Source organism: Salmo trutta, chromosome 21 (assembly GCF_901001165.1).
Source record: "Salmo trutta chromosome 21, fSalTru1.1, whole genome shotgun sequence".
Taxonomy (NCBI): domain Eukaryota; kingdom Metazoa; phylum Chordata; class Actinopteri; order Salmoniformes; family Salmonidae; genus Salmo; species Salmo trutta.
The window spans coordinates 35434432-35450443 of NC_042977.1; the positions used below are offsets into that span (position 1 = coordinate 35434432).

General features: G+C 42.3%; 3 protein-coding genes across 3 annotated transcripts; 2 read left to right on the forward strand and 1 right to left on the reverse strand.

The window, feature by feature from the left end:
* The first annotated feature begins 63 nt into the window (after positions 1–63).
* Positions 64–5282, forward strand: sdr39u1 (short chain dehydrogenase/reductase family 39U, member 1). The gene is made up of 6 exons (XM_029705422.1): positions 64–436; positions 1185–1291; positions 1578–1660; positions 4196–4317; positions 4436–4588; positions 4737–5282. Exons 1-6 carry the CDS (start codon positions 421–423, stop codon positions 5162–5164), a joined length of 909 nt encoding a protein of 302 aa, XP_029561282.1. The 5' UTR covers positions 64–420; the 3' UTR covers positions 5165–5282.
* A 304-nt stretch (positions 5283–5586) lies between these two features.
* Positions 5587–8821, reverse strand: mettl17 (methyltransferase like 17). The gene is made up of 14 exons (XM_029705421.1): positions 8647–8821; positions 8306–8447; positions 8019–8168; positions 7750–7837; positions 7577–7658; positions 7387–7460; positions 7206–7300; positions 7046–7116; positions 6851–6958; positions 6682–6750; positions 6535–6585; positions 6350–6442; positions 6020–6210; positions 5587–5935 (listed from the first exon to the last, which is right to left on the reverse strand). Exons 1-14 carry the CDS (start codon positions 8713–8715, stop codon positions 5848–5850), a joined length of 1371 nt encoding a protein of 456 aa, XP_029561281.1. The 5' UTR covers positions 8716–8821; the 3' UTR covers positions 5587–5847.
* A 44-nt stretch (positions 8822–8865) lies between these two features.
* Positions 8866–14895, forward strand: parp2 (poly (ADP-ribose) polymerase 2). The gene is made up of 17 exons (XM_029705420.1): positions 8866–9109; positions 9441–9650; positions 9730–9897; positions 10145–10215; positions 10852–10902; positions 10987–11083; positions 11167–11242; positions 11427–11529; positions 11878–12025; positions 12114–12252; positions 12344–12407; positions 12560–12694; positions 12847–12974; positions 13114–13213; positions 13311–13409; positions 13722–13846; positions 14061–14895. Exons 1-17 carry the CDS (start codon positions 9034–9036, stop codon positions 14218–14220), a joined length of 1950 nt encoding a protein of 649 aa, XP_029561280.1. The 5' UTR covers positions 8866–9033; the 3' UTR covers positions 14221–14895.
* Positions 14896–16012: the final 1117 nt, after the last annotated feature.

Sequence of the window (16012 nt, forward strand, 5' to 3'; positions counted from 1 at the left end):
CATAATACAAGATAGTGATTGTATAATTGGATCGAAAGGACAGTAAGTTATTTTCCTTACCTCACAAAAATGGAGGAAGGCTCTGCCCAGTTTGGCATGTGACATGTCTACGGGAAACCGTTCTACAAGTTCTTCTGCGTATACTGTTTTTTATATTTGACCTTCATTTAACTAGGCAAGTCAGCTAAGAACAAATTCTTACTTTCAATGACGGCATAGGGACAGGGTTAGGGCAGTTAACCAACTGCCTTGTTCAGGGGCAGAACGACAGATTTGAACCTTGTCAGCAACCTTTCGGTTACTAGTCCAACGCTCTAACCACTAGGCTACCCGCCGCCCCTTGCCAATTTGAGTTAGTGTACTGTGCATCTTCAACACGTGAAAGCAGAATTCCAACCCTGGAACTGGAAATTGTGTGTTATGAGAGTGTTAATAGGTATGTATAAATCAGACATTTTTATTTTATTTAACTAGGCAAGTCAGTTACAATGACGGCCTAACGTTACCACTGATCTTCAATAGCGTAACGTTACTTGGCTACTTGTAACTGAGTGTTTGCTACATTGGACGTATACTGTTAGCTAGTTATAGAAATCGTTATCAAACATGCATTCTGTGGTTCCAGTTCCATGTCATGTGTGCGGTAACCACGTCAGTTTTGCTAAGGACATTTCGTTCACATTTAAAAACCCTTGTAAATGTAGCCAACTACCTTGTTTTGTAACTGAGCAAAGTGCGCATGCGCGTGAATATGACGTTTCTTTTAACAGTTATGTGTTGTTTGGTGAGCTAAGATTCTTATGCCTAGAGTAATTGCTGGTTGTTTATACAGGTTCAGAGTTTTATACACATTCTCATCCAAATTTCTAGCATAGTCTATGTTTTGGACTGTGAAAAATAAAATGCACAATTAGTAACAGCAGTTTCCCTAATCTAATCTTGTGGTTGTCAAACCTGTTCCATGTATTTGATCTATTCCAGAGTTAGCATACCTGATTGAACTTGTCAACTAATTATCAAGCCCTTGACTAGGTGAATTAGGTGAGCTACTTCAGGGCTACAACAAAATTGTGAAACATCGAGAGGTCCCCAAAGAGATGTTTGAGAACCACTGATATAATCAATCATGTGAGCTTGTACTTATCCTGGCTTGTAATATTCTCTCTGCCTTTTATTTTCATCAGGAGGAGGATCTGGGTTTGTGGGAAGAGAGCTGACTCGTTTACTCAAGAACAAAGGTCATGAAGTCACAATAATTTCTCGACAGCCAGGTCTGGGAAAGATCACATGGGTATGATTATGACCTTATTTTATAGCATAATTGTAATTCATTTTCCTTTAGTATTATAATAAAAGTATTCCTCACTCCTACAGAGTAACCATTCTTCATATTCACAACCCTAACCATGATCTTTGTATGCGCGAATGACTATAAGTCACTTTGGATAAAAGCATCTGCTAAATGGCATTTATTATTGAAGTTATCTATTGGAATCTTTAATGTTGACACCCAAACATAACACATGGTGTCACCTAATAAACAATAATTAAAAAGCTATCTCATGCCCTGTTTGCAGGGTGAATTGGAGTCTGGTGGCCTCCCACCATGTGAGGCTGCTGTCAATCTGTCTGGGGAGAATCTTATGAACCCACTGCGATGGTGAGCAATGGAGCCCTCATTTTAAGCCTTTTCCAAAAATGAAAGCAATTGTCTGAGGATGGTGCTGGACCATCAGATTTTATTTGTCACATGTGGCAAATGCAACGGTTGTAGACTGACGTGAAATGCTTGCTTACGAGCCCTTCCCAACTATACAGAGTAAAATACATGAGGAATAAAATACACAAGCATTAAGACATATACAGAGAGTACAAATACTAGATCAATGTGCAGGGGTAAGAGGGATTTGAGGTAGATATGTAAATAAAGTCAGGGTAAAGTGATTAGGTATCAGGATACAGTGAGGGGGAAAAAAGTATTTGATCCCCTGCTGATTTTGTACGTTTGCCCACTGACAAAGAAATTATCAGCCTATAATTTTAATGGTATTTGAACAGTGAGAGACAGAATAACAACAAAAAAATCCTGAAAAACGCATGTCAAAAATGTTATAAATTGATTTGCATTTTAATGAGGGAAATAAGTATTTGACCCCCTCTCAATCAGAAAGATTTCTGGCTCCCAGGTGTCTTTTATACAGGTAACGAGCTGAGATTAGGAGCACACTCTTAAAGGGAGTGCTCTTATCTCAGCTTGTTACCTGTATAAAAGACACCTGTCCACAGAAGCAATCAATCAATCAGATTCCAAACTCTCCACCATGGCCAAGACCAAAGAGCTCTCCAAGGATGTCAGGGACAAGATTGTAGACCTACACAAGGCTGGAATGGGCTACAAGACCATCGCCAAGCAGCTTGGTGAGAAGGTGACAACAGTTGGTGCGATTATTTGCAAATGGAAGAAACACAAAAGAACTGTCAATCTCCCTCGGCCTGGGGCTCCATGCAAAATCTCACCTCGTGGAGTTGCAATGATCATGAGAACGGTGAGGAATCAGCCCAGAACTAAACGGGAGGATCTTGTCAATGATCTCAAGGCAGCTGGGACCATAGTCACCAAGAAAACAATTGGTAACACACTACGCCGTGAAGGACTGAAATCCTGCAGCGCCCGCAAGGTCCCCCTGCTCAAGAAAGCACATATACATGCCCGTCTAAAGTTTGCCAATGAACATCTGAATGATTCAGAGGACAACTGGGTGAAAGTGTTGTGGTCAGATGAGACCAAAAAAGAGCTCTTTGGCATCAACTCAACTCGCTGTGTTTGGAGGAGGAGGAATGCTGCCTATGACCCCACGAACACCATCCCCACCGTCAAACATGGAGGTGGAAACATTATGCTTTGGGGGTGTTTTTCTGCTAAGGGGACAGGACAACTTCACCGCATCAAAGGGACGATGGACGGGGCCATGTACCGTCAAATCTTGGGTGAGAACCTCCTTCCCTCAGCCAGGGCATTGAAAATGGGTCGTGGATGGGTTTTCCAGCATGACAATGACCCAAAACACACGGCCAAGGCAACAAAGGAGTGGCTCAAGAAGAAGCACATTAAGGTCCTGGAGTGGCCTAGCCAGTCTCCAGACCTTAATCCCATAGAAAATCTGTGGAGGGAGCTGAAGGTTCGAGTTGCCAAACGTCACTTGGAGAAGATCTGCAAAGAGGAGTGGGTCAAAATCCCTCCTGAGATGTGTGCAAACCTGGTGGCCAACAAGGGTTTTGCCACCAAGTACTAAGTCATGTTTTGCAGAGGGGTCAAATACTTATTTCCCTCATTAAAAGGCAAATCATTTTATAATTTTTTTTTACATGTGTTTTTCTGGATTTTTTTGTTGTTTGTCTCTCACTGTTCAAATAAATCTACCATTAAAATTATAGACTGATCATTTCTTTGTCAGTGGGCAAACGTACAAAATCAGCGGGGGATCAAATACTTTCCCCCCTCACTGTAGATAATAATAACAGTAAGAATAAAGAACAGCGTAGCAGCTGCATATGATGAGTGTGTGAGTGTGTTGTGTCGGTGTGTGAGTGCGTATATATAGTCTTGTGCGTGTGCATAGTCATTGCAAGATTGGGCCAACGTATAGTCCTTGTAACCATTTAATTAACTATTTAGCAGTCTTGTGGCTATTTAGCTGTCTTGTGGCTTGGGGGTAGAAGCTGTCTCGGAGCCTGTTGGTTCGAGAGCCGATGCTCCGGAACCATTTGCCGGGCGGTAGCAGAGTGAACCGTCTTTGGCTTGGGTGCCTGAAGTCTTTGGCAATTTTTCGGGCCTTCCTCTGACACCACCTGATAGAGAGGTCCTGGATTTCAGGGAGCTCGGCCCCAGTGATGTACTGGGCCGTCTGCACCACCCTCTGTAGCGATTTGCGGTCGAGGGCGGTGCCTTTGCCATAAAAAGTGGTGATGTAGCGAGTCAATATGCTCTCTGGTGCAGCTGTAGAACTTGAGGATCCGAGGCCCTATCTGACATAAAAAGAAAAGGGGACAGTTTGATGAAAACGCTTTAAATACAGGTTAATATCCATCATGGACTGGACTCTTTCCATACCACTCTTTGCCTCCCTCTCTCTCTTTTCTTTTTATGTTTGTCCCTCTCAACCCCACTGGTTCTCCCTCCTCCATGTTGGTACAGGTGGAATGAGGGTTATAGGAAGGATCTGTTCTCCAGTCGGGTTGACACAACCACAATTCTGGCTCAAGCCATTGCTGGGTCTCCCAGTCCCCCTCATGCTTGGGTCCTTGTCACAGGTGTAGGTAAGTATCCTAGGTTCCTTGCATAAAGTTTCAATGACACTTAAAGCATCCTTAGTCACAAAAAATATTACCATATTTTTACCATAATTGTTGGTTTGTTTTTGTCTCTTCCCCACAGCATGCTATAAACCCAGTCTAACAGCTCAGTACACAGAAGACAGTGAGTGGACGCCATTTGACCTCCTGTCAAGACTGGTGAAGGAATGGGAGTGGGCGGGGCGTCTTCCTGAAAACATTGCACAGAATACCAGACAAGTAGTAATCAGACCAGGTGAGTACTATACATTTACTATCAGAGTGTGTGTATGTGTGTTAGATACAACTGGACAATGTTAATATGAATACGGTCCTTTGAATGAGATGGCAGTCTTTTGTGATTTCACCACTGATACCCCTGCTCTACTGCCTTCCTCCAACAGGGGTAGTACTGGGTCGTGATGGTGGTGCCATGAAGCAGATGATGACTCCTTTCTGGCTAGGCCTTGGAGGCACGTTGGGGTCTGGCAGACAACCATTCCCCTGGATCCATGTCTCTGACCTGGCTGGAATCATCGCTCATGCCATGGAGCCCTCTCCCGACACCCCCTCTGCTGTCCCTCAAGTGTTTAACGGTGTCGCCCCAGCACTGAACACCAATTACGAGTTCACCAAAGAGCTGGGCCGGGTTCTGAGGAGACCCACTGTCTTCCCTGTGCCTGGATTTGTCATTGATGCCCTAATGGGTTCAGAGAGAGCCATAGTGCTAACCCAGGGTCAGAAAGTAGAACCCAAGAGGACTCTGGAGTCAGGCTTTCAGTACCAGTACCCAGACCTGAGCTCTGCCCTGAAGGAGATTGTTGGGAGCTAGATGTGAAACAGGAGATGTCAAGAGACTGAAGAGATTAGATTTTGTAATGTGAGAGAACTTCACTGATGTGAGCTTTTTTCCTGAATAAATATGAGATGGACCCTGTCTTTCAAAGAAAGTGTCCAGTGTCCACTGCAAGAAAGGAATATGTACATATATATAAAATCTTCTACACATTAGCCAATAGTGCATTCTCAGCCTAGAGGTTTCTGTGACCTCAGAATGTAACTCACTGGAAATAAGTGTATGAGTTACATGATTTGAGCACTTGAACTTCACGGTTTATTCATTTTTATTTACAATGTAAATATGTTATTCCCCATTACAGGAAACAACATGCAATTTATGGACTGGGGTGAGCTGAGGTTCTGATCAAAGTATGATGAATGTGATTGGCACTTATTCACTTAGTAAACACAGGATTTAACAAATCATACGCTTTTATTGCCGTGTCCTTGACAGTCATATACTGAACAATGTTCACATTAACAATCTCCACCACAGACCCTTTTAGAAGGAGACTTGCGCTTGAATCAATTTTGGTGTTTCATGTCAGTTATCCTCAGCCTGATGATTTCAACCTGTTTTTGATCAGTCTATGAAGGGAACAGTTGATTTCACAGCACCAGGAAGGATGACCTTGGAGGGTGTTTCTCTCGTTCATTCATAATGGCACTGACTGGTCAGTCTAAATTACTTGAGTCATCCTCTGGCTGAATGATTGGCAGTTGATCTCCCCAATCACTACTCCGGGCACAGCGATACACGTCTCTGTGGAAAGGATACAATCAGTCATGTATGCAGTTTAACTTGGACAGTGGAAGTGTAATGATGCTAGTTGAGGATTCAACGTACCTGCCATGTCGATGGGCTGTCACCACAACCCGTTTAATCTCTCCACTAGAGCAGCAGACCTGACAGTGAACATGTCTCGGCCTGCGCAGCACTGGTGCTGTGAGCCTGGCCCAGTCCAGCCCCTCTCCACCTGCCCAGTCTGTTCTTGACAGAACCAGGTAGCTGAACCTCTCGGTCAGTCGGTCTGGAGCCTGTGAAAGAAAGAACAGGACTAAGAATAGGACAGGCCAGATTAACTTGCATTCATTGTTGTGCCAAGTATCTCATGAACACATGGTCAAGTAGGCCAACAACCAGAAAATAGTCAGATCTTTCAGAATGATCTCTTACCCCAGGTAAAGGGAGTGGGCTGTAGGCTTGAGAGAAGTTGCAGGGTACTAAGGGCAGTTGGAACAGCTTGGGACAAGGTGATTCATGAGGACACTCAAAACAAAGCAGACAAAAAAAACACATGGGTGAAATAAACTGGCGAATGAGACAATGTATTATAAGGTGGTTCATGTATAATAACATACTGGGGCGAACACTGATGGTCTTCTAGGGTCATGGGCTGCTCTTTCTTGTTTCTGGGATTAGAGTAATAAAGGTATCATACTTTCAATGACTCAAGTATTTAGATATTAAAAGCAGGTGACTGTAGTATATGTTTGTGAGAGTGAGACCTTAAGTAGTATGTCTCTGGCATCCATAAGTATCTGGTGGCCCTCTTTGGTCCCATTTTCTACCAGCACCTACAACAAGAGCAGAGTTCAAAGAAAAGAGGTTGGGGTGATTCAAGGTAATACTACTTATTGTATAATGGACGGGGTTTGAGGGAACATTTTCACCAACCAGATAAGAGCTGGTCTTTCTCCACAAAGTGAGTATGGCATCTTCCCTCTCCTTTTGACTGGCCAATTCTGACAGAGAAAAGGCCCCCACCACCAGATCAAATTGCACCTGAAAGTATAACACCGCATCATCACTAATGCCATCACATTGTTAGTCTTGCACATAACTAGACACATTGAAGGTAACTAGACTAACCTTAGGGGAGACAGGAAGGAACTGACGGAAGTATACTTGTTTGATGACAGGCTCATCTTTTTCGCTGCTGCCTGCTCAACAAAGAACAGTATAATGATTATGTAATTCTCTGTCTCACTCCCTGTACATTGACATGAATGACTGGAGGTGCATACTGTACCTCTGAGAAGGCGAGCTGCTATAGTGTTCATTGCCCCAGAATTGTCGACACACACCATCTCCTTCAACGTATCACCCCAAAATGAGTGTGATGCCCTGGGAGAAAAGGAAGGAGAATCTTAAATGTGAAGTCTCACTGCACAGACAGACAACTGAAATGATGTTATTGTTCTGATCCTCACCAGACAGCTGTTCCTAATCCTGAACCAAAGTCCAGGAGAGAATGAGGGGAGAAGGAGGGATCTCTTTTCTTTATCTGGAAAGAGTGATGAAAAAAAGTGAGAGAGGGTCATGCAATGGTCCCACTGTTGGCAAGAGGGGATCAGACTGTATATAAAGCATGTTTGTATGAGGTAAGACTGATTACTTTACCTCATTTAGAACTCTTTTCACTGCAGCGTAGCCACCTGCCAGCTTAGCAACCATGTACACCACACCCAACTCTTCATCATACCTAGGACAGAGAGACAGAAAGATTAAGTTACATGCTACTTTAAGCTTACCATGCAGAGATGAACATAGTTGAGGAAAACACACAGAGCTACCTCATAGGGGACCAGTGGTATGTTGTCTTCCTGAGATCAGACAGCACTTTCTTTGTGATTTGGGTCTCCAGCAGTTGAAGATCTACATCTTTAATAAAAACAGACGTTAATTTCACACTACCACATGTTCTCCATCTTGTGTCCTCTTGAACAAGACACTTTCCTGGAAGTCGTTCATCCAGTTCACCTTTCCCTCACTCCCAACATTCCATATCGCCAATCTCTGCCCCTCTCTTTCTTTTAACATCCATTTGTATTAAATCTGTCACCTCCACCCTTCTCTTTTGTCTTCTCCCACAGATTATTCTCCAGGGCCATGGCTCTTTCCCTCAGTGTTACATCCTCAGGTGCTCTCTTCCTGCTCCACAGGAAGTTGGTGAGACTGCGTGCTTTGCCAACCAACCCACTCACTTCTGTGCCTGCAAGTTGGGGGGATTCAAGACTAGAATAACACTGTCACTAAATGGTAACACTGTCTCGTGATATTGTATTACTCAAAATAAATATCATGGCAAGAAGTAAATCTATTGAGATATGGACGTCAAATCTCCTCTACCATGAATGATAGCTTGTGCTGCTTTCTGGAGTTCATCTGGCAGGCGCAGTGTCTTCAAATTTGTCACCCCTGGGTGTTTCCTGTGGGGAGCACCTTTTAGGAAGTCTGCGTGGGATTGGGGATGCACTTCTGCACTTAATGCCTGTGGGTAAAGACAAGTTATTCGAGACATAACTGACATTAACATTCTCAATATTATTATTCCCAACCTATGAATAAGGATGGTCAGTCTTCAATTAGACTTTAAGGTCACAAAAAATTAAGGATGGAACATAGAAGAAAAGGGCACATTTGAGAGAATGGCTCAATGACAGGGCGAGAAGAGCAAAAACAAGACATACTCTGTACATTATCCTCACAGCAACCACCCTTTGATAAAGGACACGCGCACCATAAGCTCGAAAAGCCATATCTTCGTTTTAACAATCCCAAATGTCTACATGGAATAGTAGCTATACTAAATAGCTAGCTATTAGCTACCTAGCTGACACAACAAGCGAATCGATCACGTGTGCGTTTACCAAATACTTCCGCCTAGGAAAACGCTAAGGCGGAAGTTCATTCATTCATTGCCGAGTTAATCCACAGTGTATCTCAACAGAGGCACTAGCTGGTTGGGTGATTTCCCGCGTTGACCACTTTCTAATCTGCATCTGTCTAAATTCTTTAAGTGTTCTTCGATCCAAAAAAACTTTCTTATTTGGCAAGTGACACAAACATTGTAAAACATGAGACGCACAAGAAGCTCCAGGAACACATCTCAAGATGTAGCATCAGAAAATGGAGAGACTCCGTCAAAGACAGGTTAGTGCTTGCTAGCAAGCTAACGTTAGCTTTGTTGTTAGCTGGCTCAAGGTAATGTTAGCTGGCTAGCTAGCTACGCTTCGGTTGCGTGTAACTTTGCTTACCTAACGTTAATTAGCCACTAACAAAGTACTGACAGGAGCTGATAACTATTCTGCTTTTATAAAAACTAGTTGAAAAGTTAGCTTGACTCAAAGTCTGTTGTGACATTGATTTGCTATAAAGCTTTATAGCTCTCTGTTCGACTGAAACAAAGCTATGCAAAAACGTGTATGTCTAGTCTACATCATCTGTTGCGTTGTATTAATCTCTGTGACTGTTCTCTCCTCAGTGTGGCAGTGGAAGGGGGATGAGGGTCAGTGGGAGCCATACCCACCATCAGCATGTGCCCAGCTAGACTCAGCCCTCAGCTCTGGAGACACCACGGTCTCACTGACGTTTGGTTCTGGGGCAGCATATGATGTAGACTTGAAGAAGATGGTCCAGGTCAACACAGTAACCAAGTACAAGAGGAAAATACGCTCTCACACACTGAAACCAGGTCAGTTGGCAATGTGGATATAACATGTCTATGTATGTGTGTTACCTACAACAAACCAACACATGCTATCCCCCTGTAGAGAGTTTAAATGGAGGAGATGCAGCGGATTTAACCCAACAAGATGTGAGTCCAGCCCAGATTAAAGTGGAGGAAATGGAGGAGCAGCCAATTGCCAAGAAGAAGCGGGGTGAGGGAAGGAGCCAGAAGAAAAGTAAAGTGATGCCCGTGGATGAAACAGAAAGCAAAGGTTCCAGCATTTCCTTCCATTTTTATAATTTAAATGTGTTGTCTAAAGTGCTTTCAATGTTATAAATACCCATGATTTTAAGACATGGACATGGAATCTATTTTTGTTCATGTGTGATACAGTAATGTAAGGGGTTGTGTCAATTACTGTATACTGATGGCGCTTTGTAATGTGTTCATGTTCTCTTAATAACTGTGGTTAATGTCAGACACCGTTGTGTATTAACGGTGCTGTTTATGTTGTGCAGAGATTGTGAAGACTGTGGTCATGAAAGGAAAGGCTCCAGTTGATTCAGAATGCAAAGCCAAAGCCGGCAAGGTACAGTACACTGTTTTTGTTTTTAGACTGGCAACTGAAACATAATCTTATGATGCTCACCCCTCGTCGTGGTTTTGTCACCTAGACGTCTGTGAGCTTTTTTAAGACAAGCTTTGGTCACAGTTCTCAATGTGGAGTTTCTGTTTGAAAGTGTTTTAGTCACATGCCTCTGACACAATCTACCATGTATGCAGTATGCCCAAAATCTAGAAAAATGGACTAGGGTCTGGTTTCAATGATGGGACACCATTTGTAACTTTCAATAAGGGAAGAAAATATGTTCCGGGTGGGTCCTCCTCAGACAGACGACTATCCCAACAAGTAACGAGGCAGACATGTCAGAATGGCGTGATTCAAAACCAAAGTTTGCAGGCAAAACCATTGCAGTGTTTTAGTGAAGGTAGTTGTTGCAAACTAGCCACTTGCGAAATGCACTCATTAAAAATAATCTCCATTGATCTCCATCGGGCTAGCTACTATTTCGTATTTTATTCAAGCGGATAAAGTAGTGATGTAGGCAGTGACGTAGTTCCTCTATGCCAAAACAGTCCATAATTGAAACCAGTCCCTAGTCTCTGTTGTGTATTCCATACTATTCCCTTCTCACCATTTCTAAACCCTCTCTTTTTCTCACAGGCCCATGTCTACAGTGAAGGAAATGACGTATATGATGTAATGTTAAACCAGGTAAAAACATAACGACATAGTAACTACATAAGTGTATTTGCTAAATTATTTTGTAAGGGAGATGTTTTGTTTGTTGTTTCACAGACAAATCTTCAGTTCAACAACAACAAATTTTTCCTGATCCAGCTACTTCAGGATGACGGTGTCAAGGCCTACAGTGTGTGGTTTAGATGGGGACGAGGTGGGTTCATGTCTTTGTTTTCCCAAATGATTTGTGATATTGGGAAGTAGTGTTTTCTAACACATGGTGCCATCTCTCTTTAGTTGGTAAGGTTGGACAGAACAATCTAGTTTCCTGTGGTGGAGATCTTCTTCAAGCCAAAGATCTCTTCAAGAATAAGTGAGTGAGTGAGTGAGTGAGTGAGTGAGTGAGTGAGTGAGTGAGTGGGTGGGTGGGGGGTGTGTGTGTGTATGATGGGAGTTGAGTGATATTGGGTGTTTGAATGAGTGGGGGAAAAATATACACTTTTGAACTAACTGAATATTGCTAAGAGGATAATGTATTAATTTGTGTTTTGATGTAGGTTTCTGGATAAGACCAAGAACGAGTGGGCACACCGGGCAAACTTTGAGAAGGTGGCAGGAAAATATGACATGGTGTTTATGGACTACAGTACCAATGGAAAGGCAAGGAATAAATAATCTCAGACTTTCCTCATATCGTCAGTGTTTTATCTCTCAATCAAATCGAATGTTATTGGTCACATACACATGGTTAGCAGATGTTAATGCAAGTGTAGCGAAATGCTTGTGCTTCTAGTTCCGACCGTGCAGTAATATCTAACAAGTAATCTAACAATTTCTGAACAACTATCTTATACACACAAGTGTGAAATCATCTACATATCCCCCTGTTCTGCATTCATTAATTCTCCATTCCATATCTTCTCTCCCACCCCTCTGACCTTAATGGTCCACTGTTCTCCAGCTTCAGGCAGGTGAATCTGTGCCTAACCAGTGTTCCTCCTTTTCCAGGAAGAGCCCCCGCTTGCAGCACTGTCCCAGAGAAAGCCCTCCAAGCTGGATGTGAAGGTCCAGTCCCTTCTTGAACTGATCTGTGACATCAAGGCCATGGAGGAATGTGTGCTGGAGATGAAGTTTGACACCCGAAAAGCTCCTCTCGGTGAGTATGTGTAACAGTCCAAATAACTGACAAAGTAAATGTGACATTGTTTTTGTAACTTTTCATTGCGGTTGTTTTTCCTCTGTAGGCAAGCTTACAACAGAGCAGATCCGTGCAGGTTACTCAGCCCTGAAGAAGATTGAGGAGTGTGTGAAGAGAAAGGGAAGCAGCCGTGAGCTACAGGAGGCATGCAACCAGTTCTACACACGCATCCCCCATGACTTTGGGTCAGTAATGAATGTCCTGTATTTCAAGCTGCTCTATCCACTGGCATGTGTCCATTCATGGTAAATAACAATTTTATTATATTTTTCCCAGGTTGCGAACTCCCCCAATAATCCGCTCAGAAGAGGAGCTGAAGGAAAAAATTGCCTTATTAGAAGTGAGCATGACTTATTTGAGTACTGTATTTTCTGTTCCCTGCAGATCCTACCATTCAATAACATTTTCTTACAAATTGAAATTGCTGGATGTTGGTTTGGTATGGAATCACGTCGTTTGCCGTCTGTTTGACAGTGTGTTGTCTATCTCCAGGCACTGAGTGACATCCAGATAGCAGTGAAGATGGTCCAGTCCAGTGCCTACGGTGATGAGCATCCTTTGGACAGACAGTACAACGCCCTCCAGTGCCAGCTACAGCCACTGTCCTCTTGTAGCCAAGAGTATCAGGTGAGCACCTGTGCTTTGGTTGAGTTTACTCAAAGTATGTTCGTGTGTAGTTTAGAGGTCTGTTACAGCTGGGTTGGAACAAAAGCCTGCATAAATTGATCAGGTAGGGAGTCTCTTCCTTCCACTGCTCAATTGTTGTTCTCTCTCTGAAGGTGATTGAGAGATATCTTCAGACAACCCATGCTCCCACTCACTCTGACTTCAACATGACTGTTCTAGACATCTTCTCTGTGGACAGGGAGGGGGAGAAGAATGGCTTCCTCTCACAACTACACAACAGGTACCTCATGTTTTATTGTCTGCTTACACAGGCTGTCCGGTGCCACTTTAAAAGGGCTTTTAAAATAAAGATGGTACCCGTGGTGAATGGTTCTCCTTCAGGGTGTGTTCTGCATTGTTATTGTGTGTGTCTCCCTCAGGATGCTGCTGTGGCATGGCTCTCGTCTGTCTAACTGGGTTGGAATCCTCAGCCAGGGCCTCAGAGTGGCCCCTCCAGAGGCTCCTGTCACTGGATACATGGTGAGATTGTGTGTGTGAGAGAGAATATGACTGAAATGAAATGGCACATGTTCACCTGCTGCATAACAGGAAGATGACAACTGTTTCTTTCTCCTAGTTTGGGAAAGGTATTTACTTTGCTGACATGTCATCGAAAAGTGCCAACTACTGCTTTGCCAATCAACGCAACAAAACTGGACTCCTACTGCTGAGCGAGGTGTGAGATTTGTAGTTATATATTTTTTTTCTCTACACAAATGCATTGTTTCCAACTTGAGAATAACCCTTCTGGAAATGATCTAATCCATATGAAGTGTTTGTTTCCATACACCTGCTATTTTTCATTTGATTTATTAGGATCCCCATTAGCTGATGGCGACAGCTAGTCTTACTGGGATCCAACACATAATGAAAAAAAATTACAATTTACATACATGTAAAAAAATATATATAAATATGTCTGTGTGATGCAATTCGATGTGCGTTACTTGGTAACAAGTCGTCTGTTTATTCATTGTCTTGGTAACAGGTTGCCCTGGGTGACAGTAACGAGCTGTTAGCAGCTGACTACGAGGCTGCCAAACTACCTGCAGGGAAACACAGCACCAAGGGCCTTGGACAGACAAGCCCAGACCCCAGGAACGCTGTCACATTGTGAGTTTCTCTCCCTTTCACTCACTGTAAATGTTTGGTTTATTGGTTTACTCTAACACAGATGAGTTATAAAAAACGGAGACATTTCTAGTAGTTTTACTTGAACCTGAATCAAGATTTCCGTCATACATGTTGTATATGACTCGCTTGAATCTTCCATTGTTCACTATTGTCTCCTCGCTCTCTCTCTTTCTCTGTTCTGTGATTCTCTCAGGGATGGAGTGACAGTCCCCATGGGGCCTGGAATGAAGACTGGGGTGGGAGCAGGTGGCGGCTACTCCCTCCTCTACAACGAGTTCATTGTCTATAACCCTGCCCAGACCCACATGAGGTATTTACTAAGAGTTCAGTTTAACTATTCCTCGCTGTGGTGAGACAGGGATATACTGTAAAGACGTGTGTAGCAAAAAGAGACATTAACACATTAACTAAACTGTCGCATAATAATAATTTGGGGGGGGTGCTTATTTGTCCTGTTACACACAAGTGTGTAATGGAAATGCCTTTCTTAAGGGCACAGCAACAGATTTTTTTGTTATTCTTTCGATTACTGACCCAACGCTTCAACGTCGAGGCTATCTGCCGCCCTTAATGTCTGTGGTGTTGAGGCTGTATTACTCCCAATAGCTTTATTTCAAAGCCTCGCATTGTATGATGTCCATAAGAGGGCAGCAACAATTAAAATGGGTTAAATTTCTACATCTGTTGCATTCCACACATTTTTTGAAGTACAGTGGATGATGTGGTGAGTGTTTTGAAGTGATACAGCTTGTTTAGACATCAGCACAGATTTTGTTTTATGTTGTCAAATGTCACCCTGAGTGTGTCTTTCTAATGTAAAACAAAATAATAAAATGCATGAATTGAAGGTTGTTTTATATATATAAGCTATTGCTATAACTGTATCACCACATGTTAAACACAACTGATTTTATTGATAACAAAAACATGAAAAGTAAGTCTGTAAGAGCGAGAGAAATATCACTCATCAAATATGTATGTCCAGGGGTTTCCATGTAAAACGAAATAAAGACTGTTTTCATTGTGAACAGGGGTTTTGTATGTGTGTTTGGAGTAGAGCTGGGACGATAAACCGAAAGTTATCGGCACCAACCATACTGATCACTTATCCAGGGCCAGATGAACAAGTCATAGGCCTTAGGCTTTGTTTTTTTATATGGGGGGGTAACTCAGTCGTGGTCTCAATTTACTGTTGAGAGTTAAAATGGTACGATACACAGGGTGCCATTTCAAAATATGAAATGCTTACTTTCAAGCCCTTAACCAACAATGCAGTTCAAGAAATAGAGTTAAGAAAATACTTACTAAATAAACTAAAGTAACACAATAAAATAACAATAACATGGCTATATACAGAGGGGCAGTGTTTCTCTTATGTCAGTCAATAGCTAGGTTTCCAATTGGTGACAGATTTTCATGTGAATATACTAAAATATGCATAAAAACAATATGCACATTTTCCCACCAGAGATGTTACATTCTAATTGACTTGTTGCGGATAAAAGGATGTGTGTGATGACGTAGTGCATGTAAAAATATATTTTGCTTTTAAATTCCCATGTACCGAATATTTTTTTTTACAAAAATACTGGTTAAATGGGTTTCCATCGCATTTTCAACTCTACTGATGGTTTTGTCACAAAAAATGTATGTAGAATATGTGCGATCTGGCCAACAGCTCACATGTAGTGCCTTTAGAAATGATTCACACCCCTTTACTTTTTCCACATTTTGTTGTGTTACCGCCTGAATTTAAAATGGATTAAATTGACTTCTTTTTTTGTCACTGGCCTACACGCAATACCATAATGTCGAAGTGGAATAATGTTTTTCAAACTTTTTATAAAAATGTTTTAAATGAAAGCTGAAATGTCTTGAGTCAATAAGTATTCAGCCCCTTTGTTATGGGAAGCCTAAATAAGTTAAGGAGTAAAAATTTGCTTAAGTCATATAATAAGTTGCACTCTGTGTGCAATAATAGTGTTTAACCACAAATGTAAAGTCCCCGTATTTGGGGACCCTATTAAATTTTTTAAAATTCAATTCAGTCTGGTATGAGAACAGTAGCCCCTATCTGCAAACGCAGGGTGTCTGTGGAAAGCTGAGTATCTTGGCTATTGATCTGTGCCTTAAAATCTTTGGTGT

What these genes read in the sequence shown, in the direction of transcription:
- sdr39u1 (XM_029705422.1), top strand. An exon ending in GTCTGGGAAAGATCACATGG is followed by an intron (nt 1,292 to 1,577) that starts GTATGATTATGA and finishes CCCTGTTTGCAG; the next exon opens with GGTGAATTGGAGTCTGGTGG. An exon ending in GGTCCTTGTCACAGGTGTAG is followed by an intron (nt 4,318 to 4,435) that starts GTAAGTATCCTA and finishes TCTTCCCCACAG; the next exon opens with CATGCTATAAACCCAGTCTA.
- parp2 (XM_029705420.1), top strand. Translation starts at nt 9,034, where the DNA reads ATGAGACGCACAAGAAGCTCCAGGAACACATCTCAAGATGTAGCATCA. An exon ending in GTGGTTTAGATGGGGACGAG is followed by an intron (nt 11,084 to 11,166) that starts GTGGGTTCATGT and finishes ATCTCTCTTTAG; the next exon opens with TTGGTAAGGTTGGACAGAAC. An exon ending in CACCCGAAAAGCTCCTCTCG is followed by an intron (nt 12,026 to 12,113) that starts GTGAGTATGTGT and finishes TTTCCTCTGTAG; the next exon opens with GCAAGCTTACAACAGAGCAG.
- mettl17 (XM_029705421.1), bottom strand. Translation starts at nt 8,715, where the DNA reads ATGGCTTTTCGAGCTTATGGTGCGCGTGTCCTTTATCAAAGGGTGGTT. An exon ending in TGAAAAGAGTTCTAAATGAG is followed by an intron (nt 7,461 to 7,576) that starts GTAAAGTAATCA and finishes CACTCTTTCCAG; the next exon opens with ATAAAGAAAAGAGATCCCTC. An exon ending in TCCTTCCTGTCTCCCCTAAG is followed by an intron (nt 6,959 to 7,045) that starts GTTAGTCTAGTT and finishes TTATACTTTCAG; the next exon opens with GTGCAATTTGATCTGGTGGT.